Source organism: Mauremys mutica, chromosome 8, assembly GCF_020497125.1.
Source record: "Mauremys mutica isolate MM-2020 ecotype Southern chromosome 8, ASM2049712v1, whole genome shotgun sequence".
Lineage (NCBI taxonomy): Eukaryota > Metazoa > Chordata > Testudines > Geoemydidae > Mauremys > Mauremys mutica.
In genome coordinates, this window is record NC_059079.1 from 97,284,333 (window position 1) to 97,308,863 (window position 24,531).

At 39.5% G+C, this 24,531-nt stretch overlaps 1 protein-coding gene across 1 annotated transcript in view; it reads left to right on the forward strand.

The window, feature by feature from the left end:
* The window catches only part of RAPGEF6 (Rap guanine nucleotide exchange factor 6), a 235,841-nt gene that overhangs the window by 47,896 nt on the left and 163,414 nt on the right, over window positions 1-24,531 (forward strand). The window contains exons 3-5 of the mRNA XM_045026507.1: window positions 3,364-3,434; window positions 3,848-3,904; window positions 8,018-8,101. Of these exons, the coding sequence (XP_044882442.1) occupies window positions 3,364-3,434; window positions 3,848-3,904; window positions 8,018-8,101 (212 nt within the window). The remainder of the gene's footprint in view (window positions 1-3,363; window positions 3,435-3,847; window positions 3,905-8,017; window positions 8,102-24,531) is intronic.

Consider the following 24,531-nt stretch of genomic DNA (forward strand, 5'->3'; position numbering starts at 1 on the left):
CTCCTAGTGTTGACCAGACTGCGCATGCACTATCCCCACAGAACTGCTGAGAGTGTTTTCTTGCCTTCCTTGCAGCATCATGGAGGCACAGTTATGTTATAATATTAACACTTAAAAAGATGTAATATTAGCAAAAATAAGATTGAGAGATTGTTTACATCTGGATAGTTGGCACGTGGCCAGGGTGTGAATCTTCAGCTTACTAGCTTGCTGCACAGTAACTGGCCATGTGGACCCTGATACCGAGCACTAAAAGTTCTGTAGTGCACTTTGACATACTTCTATTCAACACTTAACTATGGAACTTTTAGTGCACAGTAGCAGGGTCCACATGGCTAGTTAGTACGTGATAGATTAGTGCACTATAGATTCACACCATGGCTTGCCATGCACTAACTAGGGTTGCCAACTTGGTGGTAATTAAAAACTGGAAATTCCAGCAGGAGTGCCGGAACCTCCCCTGTACTACCTTTTCTCCCCCACCCCCAAGGCATCATCCCTGCCTCTTCCCCCAAGGCTCCACCCCCATCCATTCCTCTTTCCACTCCCCATCGCTTGCTGCTTTCCCCCCCTGCCCAGGTCAGGAGAGAGACTCTTGCCATGCTGGCTGGGGCTGGGAGCTGTAGCTGCCCAACACAGGTATGGGGTGGCCCCGGATGACTAGGGGCTGGCACCGGTTATGACTCAGTGCTTCCCTGCCTCTGCTGCCTGCAGTAATCTGACTTTGGGTGTCCGGTCAGTAGATCTGACCGGACAGGGTAAAGTCCCCTTTTTGACTGGACTTTCCAGTCAAAAACCTGGCACCTGGCCACCCTAGCACTAACTAACTTTCCATGTAAACAACCCTGTGTCAGCTTGTTGCAACTTGTGGCTGGTATCATCTAAGGATAAAAGGGACCAGCTCCCAGAAGTAAATGAGACCTGGGATTGTGCTGGTGGTCTTTTTGTTTATGGGAAGAGGTGAGAAATGAAGTCTTGCGCACTGAAGTCCTCAACGGGTGGGCTCAAGCAGGTCTATAAAATTATTAGTTGTACGGTGGGAGTCCTGAACACTGCACTAGATCTAGTTAAATGTCTGGTAAGAGACCGCAACAGTTGGGGCATGTAATGTGCCTTCCAGCTTTCAATAAATAAAGTTGCAGTCTGCATCTTAAAATCCATCCTGAGTGTGTTATGTTCATTTGCCTGCATGTCCTGATCAAAACTACTTTGTCAATAGAGAGTGAATTTGTTTTTACAAATTGTTAAAAAGCAGTGGAAGCTCTGAGTTTCAAAGATTACTTACAACACTTTATTTTTGGGATTTAAAAAACACACATTAAGTAGTGAAATATGAGGAGAAAAATTCAGTTATGAGGTAATATTGTTTGACGCATTCTTGTACAAAAGCTGTGACTACAGTATTTCAAATAATGATGCTAAAATAAACTGTCTCTCTATAGTATATCATGAAGTTTTTTTAAATTTTGGTCGAAGGCTTGTTATTTTTCAGTAGTTACACTTGATTTTCTTCAAAGATTACTTTTTATAGCTAGTACATTGATGTAATGTTTCATCATACACTGAACTGAAAAATACATGCATCACTTATTGCAATCACAAAAATGTCTATCACTGTAATATTTCTGTGTCGAAAGAACATATTTACAATAGAACCTGTAATAAAAGGGCTTTGCTTAAGATTTAGATATGCAGCTATTCACCATTGGAAATTTAAATCATGCTAATAAGCCCTTTGATAGATAGCTTATTAAGCAAGCAGTAACTTTTGCAACTTTCATAGCATTAGGAATCTGAAACTGTAATAAAGCTCTCATACAAACCATCCATGACCTTTCTTTTTTATGGAACAGAATCCATATCCACCATGTTTCTGAAGCGAAGTACTAAGCCAAGAAATTTCTCAAAAAAAGCTACTGTAAATTCCAAAGCCTACACTCATACTTTTATTTGCATATGTTGCAGAAATAGCATCCCCTGTCACTGGAAACTTAGGAACACGTGTTTTCAGATGTTCAATCTGGTGAGAGTTTTACACTTGTGTGTATTGAATGATGCATGGGTTCAATGCTAACTAATAGCACACCTGTTTTGGATAGTAAATTAAATGCTGAATAGCTCTAGTGTTTTTTGCCTTAGCATGTGGTCTACTCTATCACCACAAATATTTTTGTGACTAAAGAGAGTTTTTGCAGTGAGAGGTTTAAACAACTGTATCTCATGATTAGTATTTTCATGTAAGGTCCAATCTTTAAAGTAAATTTTTTAAATATTTTAGGAGTAGCATGTTTTAATTTGGTGTCTGAAAAATATATTAGCTGCTACAAACAGCACATTGTACTTCTAGCTTCACAGATGTATACATATGTAAGTTTAATGAAGATAATTGAAGAAAGGCTTGCTGAATGCTTACTACCTCAAGTTACTACTAGAAATAGAGTTTAATTCTTTAGTAAAAATAACTCATGGTGATAATCTGCTGCCTTTCTGGTGGTGGTCTGTGCTGACAAGCATTTGACCAAAGGCTCAGTCCCAGTAAGCAGGTCTCTTGCTTTCAGTGCTGGTAAGCATTGGGAATGTCTTGGAGCCAGTGTCCTAGAAATGGGAGGAGAAAGCAGTGCCGCAAAATGCAACACTTCCAGTTTGACGAAGGAGAATCATTCAGATGTTTCAAAGGGAGTACATTATTTGGATTCTGTCCTGACTCTTTGTTACTACCATGCTATGTGATTTGTGAGCATCTTCCTCAACTTCTCTGTGCCTCTTCTGTAAAATAAGTATACCCAACTTTAAAGTGGTGATGTAAGGCCTTGGATGCAAGGCACCGTTATTTGGTGTCTTCTACTTTCTGTAGAGCTATGTGCGTTTATGCTTCTATATAAATGCTGTACATGCAGAGGCTATGACTAACAAACCACATCAGGATCTTGCCCATGGCAGTACTTAAGTGTTAGTTGCAAACCAGTTTTGTTGTGTCCACTGCTTAGAGTAGGTTGGCTCTGCAGGCGTACTTTTGCCCTGAATTGTTTCCTATTCTATTTTTTTGTTCAAAAATATGTTTAGCATGGTTAAATATGTTAACATTATTATTGCATAATAATTTTGACAAATAGTGGGAAAATTAGATACACCTCTACCCCGATATAACACAAATTCGGATCTAATGCGGTAAAGCAGCGCTTCGGGGGGGGGGTGGGGGGGTGGAGCTGTGCGCTCCGGCAGATCAAAGCAAGTTCGATATAGCATGGTTTCACCTATAACAAGGTAAGATTTTTTGGCTTCCGAGGACAGCGTTATATCGGGGTAGAGATGTACTCCTAAAATCTGAATTGCATATAAGTGATATTTTCTTTTTGTTTGCAGGACTTAAATACTATCTATTCTTATCTTCATGGAATGGACATATTGTCACATCTCAGGGAACATCAGCTAAGGTAAAGGATAAGGGGGATAGCATAGTCCAGTACAAATTATATCCTATTTAACTTTCTGTTGCAAATGCTCTAATAATATGTGTATTCCAATTATCTTAGCACATATGAAATAAGAGGCAAACAAAACAAAGCACAAAATACGCATCAGAAGTATCTCTGTTCTTCTACTGTTGCTATGGTTAATTCCAGTGTGTAGGAGTGATTTAAACACTCAGAGAATATGTTGTGTTATCTATTTGGATAATGAAAATTTCATTTAAGTTTGAAGTTATGGTTCAAGAAGCAAAGCCAAATTTGTAGTCTTTCATATGACTTCCCCTGATACGTAAAGAAAGTGATATATTGTTGAAAGATGAATAGATTAAAAACATTTTTAGAGTTTAAAATCTAAATTAAAATTTCATTTTTCTCAGAATAATGTCTTCAAGTGCTCGCTATGAAAGATACAAGGGCAACCAAGTTCTTTTTTGGTAAGTACATTTAAGCCACAATCATCACCCTCATAGTGGAGAAATCTAGTGCTTGCTTACATGTCAAATTATATGTGTCTTCACAGATCCCAACAAGTGCCCCCTCCTGATCACTGACTAGGATTGTTGTGAGGGGAATCCAAGCCTCTGTGCTCTGGATTTCCAGGGTGTTGCAAGTTCCTGGAGCTTGAACAGAATCTAGCCATTGCCCAATCTCAGGATCCCTAGGTGCACTCCCTCAGGGTGCAGACTTTCTATCTGCACCTTGAGTGTTGGAACCCCTATGGGTGCAGCACTGACCTTCAGACTCCTTGTTAATTAAATGCACCCTTCTCCCAGAACTTCACCCCAAAATGTGTGAAACTTTTTTAGATTTACAGTGTTAACTCACTCAGGGGCATGCAGTAGTTGTGAAGCAGTCAACACAATACATGCACACATTGCCAAGTCTAACATCTTTATGATCTTTTATCCTTAATCACGTAAAGCACAGGAGAATACAGATCATACAAAACTGTAAATGTCCCTCACTTCCTAGCTTGTCCTTCCCTTGTGAGACCTTGGAGGTTCTGGAAGGTAGGCAGGCAGAGTCCTCTATCCCCTTGCCTACCCTGCCTTGCAGCAACCAATCTCATCTTACTCTGGTGCAAAATAGCTCACCCTTCCTTTATAGACTTCTGCTGGGGTCTCTTGCTTCTTTTGTTCTGCCTCCTGGTAACTTTTTCCTTTACTTCCAATCCCCACCTCAATCAGACAAGAGGAGGAAGTATCTTCTACCAAGTAGAGCTATCCCATAGACTCAAGGTCTGTTTCACTTTGAAAAGACCATTGTTGAGTGCTTATCATTCACCATTGTCTCTAGCCTAGCAGATACACCTCTACCCCGATATAACGCGGTCCTTGGGAGCCAAAAAATTTCACCTCCTTATAGGTGAGACCCCGTTATATTGGGTTCGGTCTGGTACAGCATACTGGCAAGAGCCGGTATGCCATGCCAGGCTGAACCGGCTTCCCCGGCAGTGATTTAAAGGGCCTGGTGCTTCAGCCGCTGCGGGGAGCCCGGGCCCTTTAAATCGCTGCCGGAGCTCCGGCAGTGGAGCTCGGGCGAGGATTTGAAGGGCCCGGGGCTCCCCGCTGCTTTACCGCATTATATCCAAATTCGTGTTATATCGGTTCACGTTCTGTCGGGGGTAGAGGTGTATCTGACACAGCCCTGCTAACTCATGGGTGATCCATCTACATGTAGGCTTTCCATGATAGTAACTTCATGTTACAATTTCATAAAATCATCCATAATTCAGAAGTGGTACAGAATAAACCAACAAATTTGTCATATATGTAAACTTTGTCTTACTGTTGTTGTTGTAAATACAAAATACTGCAACATTTAAGGTTGACAAAAGTAATTAAAAGTCTATTTGAGAGAGAAGGAGGCTGAGGTAATATCTTTTATTGGACCAACTTCTTTTGGTGAGAGACAAGCTTTTGAGCTTACACAGAGCTTACACAGAGCTTCTTCAAGTGAGCTTGGGGGAAAAAAGTTCAAAAACTGCAAACTTGTAAAAGAGAAGGGATTTGAAGTGAAGGACATTGGGGAACTGAGGGACAACATCTAAGTTAGGTGCTGTCTGTAAAAGATTGGATCCTCTCTCTAGGACAGAGTATGCTAGGAAGCTGTTCAGGAACAATAGGAAATCTGTATTAGAAAAGAGAAACTAACTAATATAGAATTGCAAAGCCTGAGATCACATTTTTGTTTATTTTCTATATAACTTGCATGTATTTCTTTTCCTTACCATTTCTATGATTTTTCTATTAATTACATGTGTTTATTTTTACCACAAGCAGGTCTCTGATGTGCAAACTTTGTGGAGTGTGTCCCTCCAAAGTGAACTGATGATAGGGGACAGGTTTCTTTCATTTGGAGGTGATGAAAGGAAAAAGTCTGAGTGTGTGGTGGTTAAGAACTCGGGGAGATAGATTTGGAGGGTACTTGGGACCAGCGGGGGTTGTTGAGGTCACCCTGCAAGGAGTAACTAGGCTGGTGGAAGATTGAGACCTTTTATCATAGAATATCAGGGTTATAAAGGACCTCAGGAGGTCATCTAGTCCAACCACCTGCTCAAAGCAGGGCCAATCCCCAACTAAATCATCCCAGCCAGGGCTTTGTCAAGCCTGACCTTAAAAATCTCTAAGGAAGGAGATTCCACCACTACATCCCTAGGTAACCCGTTCCAGTGCTTCACCACCCTCCTTTTTATGAAAAAGTTTTTCGTAATATCCAACCTAGACCTCCCCCACTACAACTTGAGACCATTGTTCCTTTTTGTGTCATCTGCCACCACTGAGAACAGCCGAGCTCCATCCTCTTTGGAACCTCCTTTCAGGTAGTTGAAGCAGCTATCAGCGCCGCCCCCCCCCCATTCTTCTCTTCTGCAGACTAAATAATCCCAGTTCCCTCATCCTCTCCTCATAAATCATGTGCTCCGGCCCCCTAATCATTTTTGTTGCCCTCCGCTGGACTCTCTCCAATTTTTCCACATTTTTCTTATAGTGTGGGGCCCAAAACTGGCCACAGGACTACAGATGAGGCCTCACCAATGCCGAATAGAGGGGAATAATCATGTCCCTCGATGTGCTGGCAATGCTCCTACTCTAATGCAGCCCAATTTGTTGTTAGCCTTCTTGGCAACAAGGGCACACTGTTGACTCATATCCAGCTTCTTGTCCACTGTAACCCCTTGGTCCTGTTCTGCAGTACTGCTGCCTAGCCACTCGGTCCCTAGTCTGTAGCAGTGCATAGGATTCTTCATTCCTAAATGCAGGACTCTGCACTTGTCCTTGTTGAACCTCATCAGATTTCTTTTGGCTCAATCCTCCCATTTGTTTATGTCATTCTGAACCGTATCCCTGTCTTACAGCGTATCTACCACTCCTCCCAGTTTAGTGTCACCTGACAAACTTGCTGAGGGTGCAGTCCACGCCAGTAGGCTGGCTACTGGTGGCAGAGCTCCGAGCCACCATAGCAATATAGTATTAAGACACCCAAAGTTACAAGCCAAGTGGTGACAGAACCGCTTACTGGTGTCAGTGATTCCCAAAGCATCACAGTTTGAAAGCTTGTCTTATTGGACCAATTTCTGCTGGTGAAAGATATTACCTCACCCACCTTGTCTCTCTCATATTCTGGGATCAACGCAGCTACAAATACACTGCAAATAAGTATATTAGTAACTCTGAAAATTAAGTGGTTGTACAAATATATTGGTTGAGATTTTCAGAAGTGCCTACAGAATTGGACCACATAGCTCCATAAATGTGTGTGCGTGTGCACGCACCTCCAAAATATATTTTTCAAATGTATATAGATGACACATGAAGAAAACCTGACATGCTCATGGACATGGTATTGGTCATGCAGTAGATGGCATCCTTCCCTTGGAGTTGGTACTGACCAGTTCCTCTGCATGTTGTGAGGGGTCTTGATCCTGGGGGAAGCACTCTAGCACTGGGAACTTAAACATTAGATCTCGCTGCTATTGGTATTTAAAAATCCTGTGGCACTTTAGAAATAGCTAGGTATGTTAGTTCTAGAGTATTTGCTAAACTCCTGTTTGGACAGTTAAATAGTTTATCTAATTTCATCCCATAGTTTTTTGTGGGATATATTTATATATATTTCTCACATCCTGTCCTAAACTTATTGTGCACTATTAAAATGCTAAAGAATTTTAGTACAGGGTGAAATCATTCTTGTATATGTAGTTTGTAACATGCTTTGGGATGAAAATGTTTTAAATACAAGTTAATATAATTTTATTTTTGAATATTCATTTTTAAATAGGCTCAAAATATTCTGTGATTTAGGATAAAAGTTAATTTTCAGCTTAAAATTCTTCACAGGCCATTCCATTTAAATATAAATGAATACTCACACTGCCACAAATTAACATTTTATATCAGCAATGCTCTTGGACTTCAATCTACAGTCTAAATCTTCAGTATGGTAAAATGTGGAGCTTCAGTACCAGAGTGATAACTTAAATATCATATTTTATGAATATGATGACAAATAGATGACAATATCAGTTATTTTGATTTTCTTTCCTACAGTTCAGACACTATTGCCAGATGTTGGTATATTCTTCTTTCTGGATCTGTCCTTATGAAGGACTCCATGTTTTTACCACCATGCAGGTATGTACAAGTTAATTTAACTGCTTAAAGGGACATAATCAACATATACTTCCTTGCATATGTTAAAAAGACTGCCTTAATTTTTTCACTTTCAGTAACATAAAAATAGAATTTATTTTTCATTATTTTCAAATTTCTCTCAGATTAAACATTGAAGATCAATTGTAGCTTTCAATTTACCAGGCTCCCTTTTTAGTTCTCTGTGTGTTAGAGTTCATATAGCAAATACTGCATCAGAGGTATTCTTAATTAAAAATGGCTCCTGTTGACTATACTTGAAATTTAGGGAAAAGTTTTTATTTTTGTTTTGGGCTCTTTAATAAAATCTTATCTAAAAATATATGACTGCGTAATAGTCTATTCCACGTGATTTGGGATTATAGTCAATAGCAGTATGTGATTTTTATATGAAATAAAAGGATTGGTGTCAGTCACAGTGAAAACATGACAAAAGTCTTACAACATTTCAAATTTGGAGCACAATGAACAGTAGGTGACTTGTTTAAACTGAAGCATAACAGCTGATTTAGGGTTAGGGTTAGAGTTAGGGTTAAACCTGGCTGCCCTGTGATATTCTGCTTGACCTTGTATATCATTCTGAATTAGGGTGACCAGATGTCCCGTTTTTAAAGGGACAGTCCCGTTTTTGGGACTTTTTTTCTTATATAAATGCCTATTACTCTCCCACCCCTGTCTCGTGTTTTCACAGTTGCTATCTGGTAAACCTAGTCTGAATTTTTTACTTCACTGTGTTATGAAGCCATACCTGGCATATTTGTGTTCATGATACATCTTCAGGAATTGTAGTTGAAAAGCATCAGATTTCCAGTCTGGAGGAGGAGGTGGAATTTAAGATTAATGGCTTCTGTATGAAGAAGCAACTTGACTGTGTCTGATGCTCTTTATGGAAGTTGTTAATTTCCTTGTATGTTTGGAATCTGTGTGTCGGGTGGGGAGAAAAGAGTGAAAACTTGTCCTCCTAAGATAGTGAAACAATGGCAGTGTAAATCTATAGCAGTATAGCCTATGTCAGCATGAAGGCCTTGCTGGTACAAATTTGTGTCAAAGTATGTCCATTGAGGCCATATCTTTTATAATTTCAAAAAGAGGTCTTATTGAAGCAAATGAGCAATCCTTGATTTTGCTCCCCTGTTGTTTCAGAGGTAGTACTGTTTATTTTGTGACTGCCAATGCCCACAAACAGGAAAGACATTAGATTCTGATGCTCTAACCTGATAAAAGCAGCAAAGAATCCTGTGGCACCTTATAGACTATAAGGTTAGTCTATAAGGTGCCACAGGATTCTTTGCTGCTTTTACAGATCCAGACTAACACGGCTACCCCTCTGATATCTAACCTGATAAACATTGAAGTTAAACCTAAAGTTTTGCATTGTTTTGTTTTTGAGTGCAGTTATGTAACAAGTCTACATTTGTAAGTTGAACGTTCATGACAGAGATTGCTCTACAGTACTTGTATGAGATTAATTGAAAAATACTGTTTCTTTTGTTTATCCTTTTACAGTGCAATTATTTGTAATAAAAATAATATAAGGTGAGCAGTGTACACTTTATATTCTGGTTTGTAACTGAAATCAATATATTTGAAAATGTAGAATAACATCCAAAAATATTCAGTAAGTTTCAATTGGTATTCTATTGTTTAATAATGCGATTAAAATTGCGATTAATTGTTAATCACATGAGTTAACTGCGATTAATCGACAGACCTAATTATTTTTCTTATTCTATTACTCAGATGTTTGCTTTTCTTTACGTAAATTCTCTGTCAAAATAGTGTTTTGACACTATCTAGTTTATCAGTAATGCAAATTAGTGTTGGGATGGGACTCTCAGGAGTTTGAAATTGATTGAATACTTCATCAGCCATTCAAGGATAAAATTGACAAAATAGATATATAGGAAAAGTTACAGGATAAATGATTTCTTCAGAATGAGGTGCCTGGGACAACCAGTTTAAATAGATTGTTGTTCACCATCCTCATTGTAGGACAGAGCTGATTAACTACAGTGCCTTCTGATACTATATCTTGCCAGTTTTTTTCATTATGTCAACAGTTGTTAATTTTTATTTTACACCAGAGAGAACATATTAAGTGACTGCTCTTCAGCTTTTTAAAAACCAAATCTTAGCACTTGCCCTCAGACTGTGGAAACAAGTTTTTAACAAGGAGAAGGTGAACTTGGTGCATTTTAACTGGATTATCTTAATACATATAGCTAAATATTAGCAAAGCCTCTGTGTACTACTATATATATTTTTCCTGTTTGTCTATGTAATTTGTGTATACAAGTGAACCATTAATTAACACATGCATCTACTTAGTTCAAACCAAATAAGAATTCAAGTGCCACAAGTCATGTCTGATTTGGGAACCTCCTATCTAAGAGGGTTGCCATATCCTTGCATCCTATTTTGGACCAGCTGGTGATTGTGTGTTTCATGCTGCTACCCTTCTCTTGGAGCCATTGAAAAGGAAATTTATCCCCCAGAGGATTCTACTTGCTATGTCTCCTGCCTCCTATGACAGCTTGGTGGTGAAGGTGGTGTTTGCTAGCATTAATTGCTGAGCTTTAGTGCTGGGTTTTTTTGGTGAAAGGGTTTGCCAGCTCACAACTGCAACTAATCAACTTGTGGTTTGGTACCATTTGATTTCTCTTTTATAAGAGAAATGCCAGGAGTTTAAAAGTTAGTCCACAAAGGTGTAGACCTGGCTTGACAACCAGTCTGGGCAGCCTTTGATGTCAGTGAGATGATGGGAAGTTGCCTCAAGAATGAATCTGCTGCAGGCTCAAGGCCTTAGGTTGCAAGCTGTTTGGGGAAGGGAACGGGAGCTTCGGTAACTGGGTACAGTATTTATTACAGTGGAACCCGGATTTGATATGGGTTCTGGAGAATAGGTTATTGTGCTGTGACCTCTGCTTTTCGTATTTAGTAGTATTGTTTGTCACCTCATGTTCCCATCTGTTTGTATCTGCCTGTTGTCTCTTCTATTTAGATAAGTTCTTTGTGGGGAACGGACCATGATCCATGACAGGAGCACCTGTGCTACTGCAAGAAAAATAATAAATAATGGGTGCCACTTTAATGCTAATAAGTAATTCTCTTTTCTCACCAATGCAGACTAGTAAGTTATTAAACTGAGATCCAGACAAGCAGCAGCAATGAATGAGTACTGAAAATTTTGGCACCATTGTGCATGCGCGCACGTGCACAAACACTGTATTTACATCTGTGCACTCAAATTTTATGGTAAACTTTAACAGGACTGAAATGTTTTTGAGCTTAGTATCTAACTAGAGGCAGGAAATTAAACTCTCAACCATTCTGGAGTGAAGTTCAGCAATGCCTGAAGTTTGTCACAAGTGGATATGTGCATAAAGCCTAAATAAAGACTGCATTGAAATGGTGTGTTTACCTGAATTTAAGGAGTGAATGATTTAAGTGACTTATGTAAAAAAGTAAAGTGCAAGTCTCCCTTGAATTATTAATGAGATTACAACTGCTTATATAGTGGATAATGAGGGAAAGCGGCTGCCAGACTTTAATAAGGGTAAGAATGTTCTGTTGTATGAAACTGTTTACAGTCTAAATCATGGGCTTCTTGGTGTTTTTCAGTCTACTTAGTTAGTGAGATCATCTGGGAAGAAAATGAACATTCTTTCCTTTTGGGTAATGAGACAACCTGTATGATGTACAAAAGGCTTTAAGGAAAAAAAAAATACTTGGAGCTCAACCTCCACAATTAAATTAACAGTATTTTTATGATTTAAGTATGAGAATGAAAAGCTTCAGAGATTTTGGCCTCTTCCATAATCACATAAAACATTACAATTACGTTTCGCTCTTCTAAGGGGAATGTAAAACTTTTCTATGAAAAGAAAAAAATGGGTGCAAAAGAACTGAAATATTTCTACACACAGTCAGGTGGCACTAAAAGAAATGAAATTGCCCATTAGAAACACTGCGTGCTTGGCCTAGCCTGCCAAAGATATTTGCTAAGAAAGGAAAAGTTTAATGTACAAACTTTAGTCAGGCTCTGCACAGCACTCTGATCTTAATTTAGCATTTCAGAGCAAATTTTCTCATTAACTATGTACTCTAGATCAGTGGTTCTCAACGAGGGGTGCACGCATCCATAGGAGTACTCAGAGGTCTTCCAGAGGACACATTAACTCATCTAGATATTTGCCTAGTTTTACAACAGGCTACATGAAAAGCACTAGCGAAGTGAGTGGAGACTAAAATTTCATATAATGACTTATTTATACTGCTCTATATACTATGCACTGCAATGTAAGTACAGTGTTTCTAATCCAATTGATTTATTTTATAATTATATGGTAAAAATGGGAAAGTAAGCAATTTTTCACGATTCTATTTTTATGTCTGATTTTGTAAGCAAGTAGTTTTTAAGTAAGGGTACGCAAGACAAATCACACTCCTAAATGGAGTACAGTAGTCTGGAATGGTTGAGAGACACTGCTCTAGATACATTTAAAGAGTCACATTGCGCTCATATTTGTGATTAAGAGATCATGTGTGATTATGATGGAATACTTAGGCACTGAGATTTTCAAATCCTCTTTACTGAGTCAGTGTGTGTTCAGAATATACATATTGCTATGTGTACTGTTTACACTGCCATACCTGTTAGATAATAAAAAATGCATTGTTTTACACACTAGATTTTGAGACATGTACAAGTCTAGAGAAAACTGTATTGTGACAGAAGGTAAAGATTTCATGCTAACTTATATATTTTAGTATGGGTATTTATTTAAACAAGCTCTGTTTCTTTGTACTTTTTAGTGTTCTAAATCTTGTTATATATATTTTTTTAATTATTTTTTTTAAATGTGGTGTGCTCAAGCTTAGGCTTTGCTAAGATAGAATGCCACTAATATTTGAATAAAGAAAGAATGAAGGATATAAACTGTCAGAAATGACCAGAAGACTTCAGAAGTATGAGTAACAATGGACCATGTCTAAAGCCAAAAGATTTCATATTTTATAATGAAATAGTCAGCTTGATGCTCCCTTTCCTTTGACAATACGTGTGTATCCCTAACCCCAAACCAAACAGACTAAAATCCTTATGACCAGATTGCACACTGTGAGAGCTTCAATGTGAATGAAAGATTAACCATTTATGAATTTTGTGCCCTATAGTAGTGTGGTACATTTCAGGTTCCTTTTTGTCATTTGAGTACATGTTTTCTCTCTCTATATGCCATACAATGGAGTTGCACATTTTAGAACGGTCCCTATTTAACTTTTCTTGTGAAGCAGTGCCTTGGATAATTTTGTTTTCTTGATCTTTATAGAATCTAGACAGTTTACTCAGGTCTCTGCCATCGCTTACTTTGCCTTGCAGGTTAATACTTGGTGTACCCCAGTCCCCGAGTTCCTTTTGAAGCATACCTCTGTAGTGTCCAGCTCCTGTCACTGGACACTAAGAGTAATTACCAGGTTTGCTATTCCAAAAGGAACAGTATACACATAGCTTGATTGGTACGACTCAGGATCAGGTCCTTAATAACATTACAGCACTGAAATATATTTACAGTGAATCAATTATAAGTTTATTATCAAAGGTTACATTTTAAAGTATTGTGAATAAAAATAAGTCGAAACATGGTTACACATATAAACAAAATGTAAAACACAACCCCAGATCTATACTTAATGGTTACCTTTCCTATTTATTAAAGTAGATTTTTCTCCCAAGGATACCAACTCTGACAGAGCTGCTGATTTTCAGTAACCAGATCACAGGTTTTCCCATGCCCTTCAAGGGGTTTCCTTAGTAAATAGATGATCAAAATGTCTTTGTCTCCAGTTATAGTCCATAAACGTTTGATATGCCCTTTGTTTTCCAGTGTCCTTCCCCCCCCCCCCCCCCCCCCCCCCCCCCGCCATGCTGGCTTCATATCCTCATGTTGACTTGGAATGCAAATGTAGCTCCTGTTTTGATTTACTTTATACCTATCTATGATGTAAATTGACACATAGCCATGCTTTGTCTGGCAGAAAACCTGTTATAATCAATACATACATTTTACAGTGATATTTATGACCAGCCTGACACCCACTTTCATTAGATACCTTACAGTACTCTATTTATAGATAAATACCGTGAAAGAGGTGTGTTAGGTGTGGTGAATGTGTCAGGCCTGATGGGAATTGCTGACAGAGAGCAGTGAACTTTTTGTCTGTTGGCAGTGGTGGGCCTCTTTATCGCACTGATGGTGACTGGAAGTTAAATAAACAAATATTTTACATGCAGACTACATTTTAGTTTCAAATTTCATATAATCAAGTTGCTACTGGAATTAAGTATTCTAATATTTAAAATAATTTAATTAAACATTCCGTACTTACAAAGCACATTGCATCTTCAAAGCACTGTGCCAATGTTTGCCAATTTTAAAAAGCAATATGAGGAAAGAAAAGTACTTGAGATGCTGCTTGTTGACCCTGGGCTCATTTGTTGAATTATCTGTTTAAAATAAAATATTCAGAACACACAGGAGGAGGTTGAGCCCACACCATATAACTCCCCTCTCCTTCTGACCCTGAAAACACACCTGTGCAAAGACCACCTGTTTTGTTCTTTGTAGTTCTTAGGTAATAGGCAAGGAGCAAGTGGACCTTGAACTTTTTTTTTTCATTTCATCAGGCCTCAGCAAAGATTTTTGGGATAACAGAAGACTCTCTTTCGTATGCACACTCCCACTATATACTCCCAACCCATACATGAGAGGTTTTGGCCTGAGAATGACTAGAGATCACATGGTAGCACTGTTTTTCAGGGCGCCATGCTGTCATGGGTGTTGAGCAGGGATGGGCAAACTTTTTGGCCCGAGCGCCACATTGGGGTTGCACAACTGTATGGAGGGCCGGGTAGGGAAGGCTGTGCCTCCCCAAACAGTCTGGCCCCTGCCCCCTATCCGCCCCCTCTCACTTCCTGCCCCCTATCCAAACCCCCAGCTCCCTGTCCCCTGACTGCCCCACCCCTATCCACAGCCCCCCCCCAGACTCCCACCCCATCCAACCTCCTTCTGCTCCTAGTCCCCTGACCACCATCCCCATGGGACCCCCCCCCCAACTGCCCCTTGGGATCCCACCCCCTTATCCAACCCCCCTGCTCCCTGTCTCCTGACTGCCCTCCCAATCCCTATCCACATCCCCACCCCCGATAAACCCCCGGGACTCCCACTCCCAACCCTCCCTGTTCCCCAACCCCTGACCCCTCCCCCAGAACCTCCACCCCATCCAACTGCCCCTTCCTCCCTGACTGCCCCCCTGGACCTCCCGCTCCCTTACCCAATCCTCCCACTCCCTGCCCCCTTACCAGCAGCAGGAGCTTGCAGCTGTGACACCTGGTCAGAGCCAGCTGCGCTCCCCATGCTGCCCAGCACGAGCGGCAGGCCAGAGTGGCTGCAGAAGGGCTGGGGATTAATCTCCCTGGCCAGAAGCTCAGGGGCTGGGCAGGACGGGCCCGTGGGCCGTAGTTTGCCCACGTCTGGTGTTGAGGGTCTGAGCAATAGTTTGGAGCCCCGTAAGCCTCTGTGTGAATGACCTGAAGGCCCTGGGCTTTCTCTATAGATTTTGAGAACTGATTAAGTTGAGGTACCTTGGCCCCTGCATGGGAAAGCAAACCTTCCTTCCTCTCTTTATTCCCCTCCGCTTCATTCAGTGTCAACTGCACAAACGTATTATCGCATATTGCTAGGGTATGGAGCTTTGTTTAGTTTGCCTCCCCCCTCTGCTTTTCAAGTGGGAGAGTAAACTTGTATTGGGGAGTAATAGTGGAGAAAGGTAATACTTCATTAAAGGCTTGGAAAGGATGTTTGTATTTGCAATTATCATTGAAGATGCAAAACCAAACAAGGCTATATTTTGGGGGAGGGGTTGCGGGGGAGGCAGCACACGGGCTTGTACTGCATCCTGGGAGCTATCAGAAATTATACTGATCAGACTTCAGTTATTTTCATAGTACATCATTGTATGGCTAGAATAGCCGAGTCTAGTTGAAGAGAACATGGTTTATTAAATTCAGAACTGCTGCTTGGTCTTATTGTACAATATGAACATCTACTAGATTAAAAAAAATCAGTCAAATTATTAATCCATTGGGTCTTGTATTTCTGACCCAAATAGCTTTGTTTGGGATTGTAAAATATAAAAAACTCTGTTTTAAAATATTCTGGTGGGAGGAGTTGCAGGGGTGGTATGGGGAAGGAGTGTAAGAGGAGAGAAAGCTAATGTTAGCTTTGAGTAATGAAAATTTTTCCAATTCTTTTTTAGAGAATTACTGTAGACTGAAAACAAATGTTGTACAACGTATAAAACTGCTTTTTAACTATCTTTCAAGACAGTTCTTTTCCTAATGCTTTACTCAAAATAAATTGTAAATGTAGGAATAAACCTCTTCAGATGTAAACTTCTGTCTCCTTTACAGAATAAGATGCAGTAAAGAGAAAGAAACAAGGCATCAACACTAAATTGGACAGACGCTAGGTGTAGCAGTTAACTGTCATCTAACTTTTTTATTTTTCAATTATTAGGCATGTGTCACGGGGTGCAGCCCTCATTGCCAGACTAGTGTCACTCCTGGTTATTCTGGGGATTAGCTCGATGCAAACACCCATGTCTGTGGTCTGCACCCCATCACCATGTCTCTGCTCCCGCCTCTGTCTCCTTTCTCAGCTCCCAGAACCTCAGTGCCCTCTTTGTGACTCAGTCCTCTGAATATTCCCCCTCCTGGGGGGTGCATATCACCATCCTATTGTCCAGCCACTTCCCCAGGGGACAGTGGGGCGACCCAGGCCCACCCTCTACTCTGGGCCCCAGTAAATAGAAGTTTCCTGCTGCTCCTCTGTAATGTCCATCAGTGATGCTATATTTCCCTCGGCCACTTCCCTTTCACCCTACCACCTTCTTCGCCCTCACCTAAGGGTATTCAGCTGTTCAGTTTCAGGAGCCAGCCATTGCTTTGTGCAGCATACTTGCAGTTCTCTCAGTCCTCCGTGGACGCAGTCCTTACTTCCTGGGCTCCCAGCAGCAATGGACTCCAGTCTGCCAGTGCCCTGCAGCTCTCTTTTATATGAACCTACTGAGACTGGATTGGTTGCTCCCTGCAACTCCTCCCTGATTGGCTGTGTTTCCCACAGCCTCTCTGGGCTGCTTGGAGGTTTCTCCTCCATTGATCCCTTTGGGGCAAGGCATGGTTAACTCCTTTTATGTCTGGGGCGGGGGAGCCATATCTAAATAATAATATTTGTTTTTATTTGCAGCTACTCTGGAAGGAAATCTAACTTGCCTCTGGAAATCTGAATCTATTATTTATTTCCTCTAATGAATTATGTGGAAAAGAGGGTTTGGAACACATAATGGAAAATATGGTCATTATGAATGACATCTCTTGAAAAATAAAATGTTTTATACATGTGAGAATCTTTGAAATGGAAGTTGTTGATCCTCCTGAGTTTAAAAAAAAATCCAAATGTTCCTATTCTTTAAAAAAGGCATTACTTGTAGATTTGTTTATAAGATGCACTTGCCTATTAAACATTCATTGCTATTCTACGTTTTTGGGGATATCAGGGAGATTCTGTTAATTCCTAGTTGAGAAAAGTGATTATGTCTTTGCAAACTAAGTCTGAAAGGGCAAATGCATTGCTGTAGTTATGCTGAATGTTTGCTGGAATGTGTGTTATGCATTAGACACTTTCTTGATGATCTCTCAGGGTATGCACAATGTGCCCAGCCATTTGATGGTGTCATCATCAGCCTGGTGGAGAGTTGGTAGACCACTGTCAAAATAAATCAGTGGGCACTTGTTAAGGATACATGACATAGTCTGAAGTTGAATGCAGCTATATGATGGGGTCATTAGAAAAACCCCATTTAAAGAGATTGGCTGCGCAATTGCTCGGTCCTGTTCAAAACTGGTTCAGAGATGATGACAGGTGCCTTGGCATATCAAAACCTGGTGGACAGACGGTGGGTCAGTGATGAGAGAATGATTAACTGCTATTGTCACTGACCACTCGTTGCACCAATTAGATTCCACTGTCCTGTCTTGTGGTAGCATAAATGACCATAAAGGGCATCTAGAAGACAGGTGAGCTGGCGGGTGATTGAAAAGCTCTGTGTATAAAGGCAGGATGCTGTTTTCATGGATCTTGGCCAGTTTTTTCACTGATACTGTTCAACGTGTACATCAACAACCTGCCAGCTACACTCTTGTGCAAGTTTATCTATGCCAATGACATCTGCTGCAGCTACAAAGCTTGTCCTTCTCAGAAATTGACGAGGTCTTGATAATGTATCTCCTGGCAGACTATTGTAGATGATGGCACCTGCAGCTGAGCTTTTCCAAGACAATTTTTAGCGTATTTCATCTGTATAATTCAAGTGTAAGCCACGAGTTTTCTCCAATGACCAGCGTCTGCAGCATGATCCAAAACCTAGTTTACCTCGGTGTCACATTGAATAGGTCATTAATATACCATAGTCACTTGAAGATGGCAGCCAACATCAGCACTTGGAACAACCTGCTCAGAAAACTGTCTGATTCAACATGGGGTGTGAGCACATGGACGCTTAGAACATCAGCCCTTGCCCTGTGTTATTCATTCTTGATGATGAGGGTGGGAAATAAGTGTTTCCCAAGCAAAAACAAAGACAAGCTATGACTTCTGAAAACAATATTTTAAAAACTAATTTCCATTCCTCTGTCCTGGGACAAGGTAATCGGTTGTTTGAGAAATGTGATGTGCTGTATTCAGCTTTCCGGTAAACATTGCTGATGGGGAAGGAGTGATGAAAATTTTGCATGTTGGGGAAATTTTTACCAAAAATAAATAATGGATCTGTTGCAGTAAGCCTATGTTTTGAATTCCTCTTTTTGGCTGTAAACTGGCTCCTTTATGTCTTGCTGTTCTTTCTAAATCATACTGCACATGAGATTGGTGATGCTTTTACATGGATTAAAGAGACTAATCAAGATAGTTATTGAATGTGTTTTTAAAAAAAGACTATTTCAATAAAGCACACTAACATTTGTTAGGTTACAGATGGGCCAGAAAAAAATATTACTTCTGCTGGTGTCTGTGAGATTTAACTTCCTAATACTATGCTTGCTTCTTTAAAAAACCTGCTTTTTTCCCCCCAGATTACACACATTTAAATGTTAATTAAACCTCATATTAAAGACAGTTTATTATGTTCAAAGCTTATATCGAGAAGGCGTTTTAAAGGCTGCTGCTATTTGAGAGATTTCTATAGTCAAGATTCTCTGTATCTTTATAAAAGCTGTAAAGCACTTTAATAAATGGGTGGGTTATATTAGGGTCCCATACTACTTGAGCGGGCTTTTTGGGCCTTGGGGTTGAAAACCAAGTACTTTAAAATGTCTAAGATCCACTTCCTGCAAACACTTACGTACATGCTTAACTTTACTGCCACGAGTTGTACTATTGAAATCAACTGGGCTACTCATGTTAGTAAAATTAATGATATGCTTAAGTGTTTGTAGGATTAGTGCTTAAGTGTTGTGGCTCTATCAAATTTACATTAAAACTTACATGAAATGTAATGCTATTTTTTAGAAAATATGGCTGACAAATTCAGGCCACATGCTGGATACCTGCAGGATTTGATCAGTCCAGTTACTTTTTTTTAGCCATCTCAGAGTGTAACTATATGCAATCCATAAAATTATAAGGCAGTATTTAGTATTCTGTAGACTTCAAATTAATCTGCTTGTGATTCTTTGTAAAGTTAGGGAACATTTGCATATCCACATTATTTAGCATCTTCAGGATATGTGGAATGTAGGCCTAATTTATAAAGGCCAGGGTATCCACATACCAATGTACCTCTCTTGTGTTAAAGAACAACACAAGAATTCCTGGAGTAAAGCATAATGTGTTTTATTATTTCACTTCTGAATTAAATAAAGCTGAAATAAGCAGTTAAAATACTATTTTTGTATGGACAGATGGAGTGGAAAACTTGCATTGCTGCTCCTTACATCTGGATCCTCACTAATGTTTTAATCAGAAACCAGTTTCAGGTACTGGGACTAAAAAGACACAATTTTATTCTTGATGATGTTTTTATTCTGGTTGTAGTAAGGTAAATGAACTGATTTTGTTTTTAAAAGGTGTTTCTGGACCTTGTATAATTAGTGAAGCACTGATAACTCACATTTTCTCTTCCTGGTGTATGTTAGCTTACAAACCGTTAATTAAGAACAGCAGTGAATCAGAAAGTGGGGGAAAAAAGTCTACTGCAAATGAGGTGCTTTACAAACAAAAGCCAATGAAAAGAAAAGACTTTTTAATATGTGGAAGGCATTTGTCTTGCAACTGTGTTGCAGACCAGTGACTTGATCTCAGTTAATAATATAGATGTTATGTCTGGATATCAAGCAACAGGTGCACATATTACAATTATTGAAAAGCTGCAGTCTGGCTTAGAGAACTGACTTTTCTGGGCTTCAGCCAGCAAAAAACCAGTAGATTCCTAATATCTAGTTTACGACTTTGTACTCCAATGAATAAGCTTTTTTGGTTATCTAAATATTTAATCAAAGCTCACTGTGTTTTTTAAAGAAAACTGTTCAAAGCATCCTTTCGGCAAACATTAGCCATAAAGTCTTGATAAACCAATACATTATTATGGTTGAATTGTCTGACCACGAATACTAACCAATAATTGGATAATAATGTTGTAATTCTTACCTAAGCCTTTCGTAGTTCTGTAAATAAAATAAAGTATGCAAACCAATGAAATTTCCAATAGATATTTATAGCAGATATTTAAATCTGTTTCTCATACGCTCCATTTTTTTAACATTTATCTTGACATATCTTTTTAGTGAAGTTAAAATTGGCAATTGGATTATTTTCATTCTTGTCTCTCTGTAAGCCTTAAAAAAGATGTAACATACTGTACCAAAATGAGGATTTCCTATTTAAATTATCAGCTGATGCTTTCTTTACTTTGATTAGATTGTCTAGTCTTTAGTTTTGTTTCCCTAGAGGTATTGCTTTATTAGCCTTGTGCTTTGTCTGAATAATATATTTTTCCAGTTCTTCCATATTTCTATCCCTGTATAATACTAAGAAGACTTAAAGAAACATGCTTTAATTTCATAGGGAAGTGTTTAGTGTGTAAGATGGCTATAATATGTTGTAAACCTCATTTCTGTTGCTAAAAAATACACTGATGTTCATCTGACATCTACATGAGAGTTCAAGGCTTTGTACTGATCTAGCTACCTGGCATCTCCTCAATGCCTGTGACTTCATATGAGCACTGTATTACACTGAAACAATGGACCTATCAACCAGCAGCAGGATACTAATGAGTGTGGGAGATGCAATTTACAGGCGCTGGAACTATGGTACTGACTCCTGAATTAGAGAAGAATCGCCATTTTCCTTAGCACCTTCAGAATTAAATGCACAACTTCTTTTTCCAGTTTAGTGCTCCCTCAGTTTCTTCATATGCATGGACACAATACATACCCACCACACAAGTAAGCAAAAAATCCTCAGGCGTAATTTCTAGGTATTTCAGTGGAAGATGTTCTTGGTAGGGAGAGATTATCTCCATTTCCTGAGCAGCACTCGGATACTAAGATAAATGAGGGCCATATAAGTATTTGCATTGTGGTGATCTGTTTTTAATAAGAAAAACATGTTTTGAGTTTGAGGTAAGATTTTACTATTGGCCTTGTATGTACAGGCTCAATATGAAAAGGCTTTTATCTTGTCACAAAAATTGTCTTGCTCATTTGGAGTTTTGTATTTAGTAGCGTAACTTTTTATTTTATTGTTTGTTCTTTCCACTGCCAAGTTTTATCTGTCTTTTCCATTCTCCATTCATTATTCCTTTTGCCCTTTCTCATGCCCAACTCGTTTTTAATTTGACTGACTGAAGCTGAACTTAGTTTATCCTTGTTTTAAACATTACATACAAAACTGTAATTATCTTATTTAGTTTGCAGAGTCAGGTATTCGTAAATTAGGAAATGCCAGTTTGATTGCTTGTGCAATCTTAATTTTGCTCTGTTGAACATATGTAGTATAATTTAATTATCTGATCATATACTGCACTTTTCCCTTCAATTCCTGCCTCATTCAGTGCACAGAATAGGTGGTGCTCAAAACTAACAGCTGTTCATTTTAATTTTCCTCATTCCTTTGTGTCCCCTGCCTTATTCACTGCACGCTTATCCAGAGCCTGGTATTAATGTGCAAATATTCATAACCTTGTTGTCTTTTGTAGGGTGCTCATTGTTGCAGTTTTTGTATGCATCATAAACATTAGTGAAATTATTTTCACAATGAGATAAGTGTCATCTCCATTTTACAGTTGGGGAAGACAGACTTGTTAAAGGGTCATATAATACTAGATCTTGGATCCTCCCGACTCCCAGCCCTGTGCTTATTCCTTCAGCCCAGACGGTCTTACTGCCAGTGGTGCTGAGCATTCATAGTTCCCACTGACTGACTGCAAATACAGTTGTCAGTGCTCAGCACGTCTGCATATGAGGCTCCAGGATTCTTGAGCTGAGCACCCACAAAACAAGGAACACCTAATTAGTGGCCACCTGCCAAAATTTTACTTTGTGACTGCTCAGCATTACATAGGAAGACTCTGGTAGGGGTAGAATGGAGTTCTGTGACATTCAGCTGCTTTAAGCACGTAAATCCTTTTGATTCCGACAATCCTGGACTATCTTAGCTGACCACAGGAGAAAGTTGTTAGCGGGGTGTGTGTGTGTGTGTGTGTGTGTGTGTGTGTTTTTTAAAAAAAAAAAGTGTAGCTTTGGCCACATGCTGGGTTGAGGAAGTGATTGGGGGAGCCTACCATAAATAGTGCCCCCAAACTAGAGGACCATGTACTGGGTCTCGTGAAGGGGGATTGCAAGGTGGGTCTTCCCATTCCACAGAGGCTGCCTGCTTCTGGGATTCTTGGTGTAGCGTGTGCTGCTGCTGCGTTGGTGGCAGTTTGGACCTGGCCCGTTAGAATGTCTGTGTCCAGTTGTTTTAGCTTGCTCCCAGAATTTTAGTAAATAACACAAGTGACAGAAGGAAAATAGTGATTTTTTTCCAAAGGCTATACTCAGCTAAATGTGAACAGACTATCATTGGACAAAGAAAAGGCACTTCTTTGCACCTAGGACTTTTTCCCTACTGAACTTTAAAGTCCCGATACAAACAATGGCGATGTTCTATCTTCTCAAGAAAAGGTCACAAAAATCTTTTAGGGTAGAAGTGTTAGGGCAACCTACGTATAAGGCTTTGCTACCAGCTGCTCCTATAAACAATAATAATAATCATAAACCTTTACAATGTGTTATCAAATAAAAAACGTTTCGTGTTCCTTGCAAAAATACAGGCCTAAAAACATTAACTGTGTCGTAAGTCTTACAAGCTAGAGTTAAAATGAAATACAGTGGAGTAGAGTTAGTTTAAGGAAAGCAAACAAATCTTAATAGAGGTCTAATTTATACATCAGTTACGATCTGATTTTATACACAACAGCAAGGTATATGAAAGTTGATGCTCAACATCTGGTCTCTTTTCATTGAGTACAGCAATCAGCATGTGAATTTAGGATAGACCTGGCATGTAGCCCATACTGTGTGCTGGATTTTTTTCCTTCTTTGTTTGTCAATCTCCTAACATGATCTCTTTGACTTAAGTCTCTGGTGGGAGGGATAGCTCAGTGGTTTGACCATTGGCCTGATAAACCCAGGTTTGTGAATTCCATCCTTGGGAGGGCAAAAATCTGTCTGGGAATTGGTCCTGCTCTGAGCAGGGGGTTGGACTAGATGACCTCCTGAGGTCCCTCCCAACCCTGATAGTCTATGATTAAGTTGCATAAACATATTGGAATTTAAGTTGAACAGACAAATATCCCTTTTGTAATTATGAAATTACAAAAGGTATGATAAAAACACCTTGGCACGTACTGTATTTTACTATGTGTACATTGACAGCACTCACAATGTACTGTGTGTTTATCTGATAATGACATGTTTTTACATGAGTAGAGAGCCTTTAGGTTAGATATGCACTATACTCCGAGCTGCACAGTTACGAAAAAAAGCAAGAGACTTGTGAGAACAGGTCCCAGCCGGGTAAGGAGACAGGGAACAAAACATTAGGCATCTAGCTGTAGCAAAATGAAAATTCTGAGGCTGCATGTGTCTGTATATGAGAGAGTGTGTGCCAAATTCCACAATTATGAAATCATGGAATCCATAGGGCTTTAACTCAGATGCATGGGGTAGCTCAGACCTCTCAGAAATATAGTTTGTTTCTTTTTGAACTGTGGAAGACAACATTCCATAAAAGCCTAAAAACTTTTTTTTAATT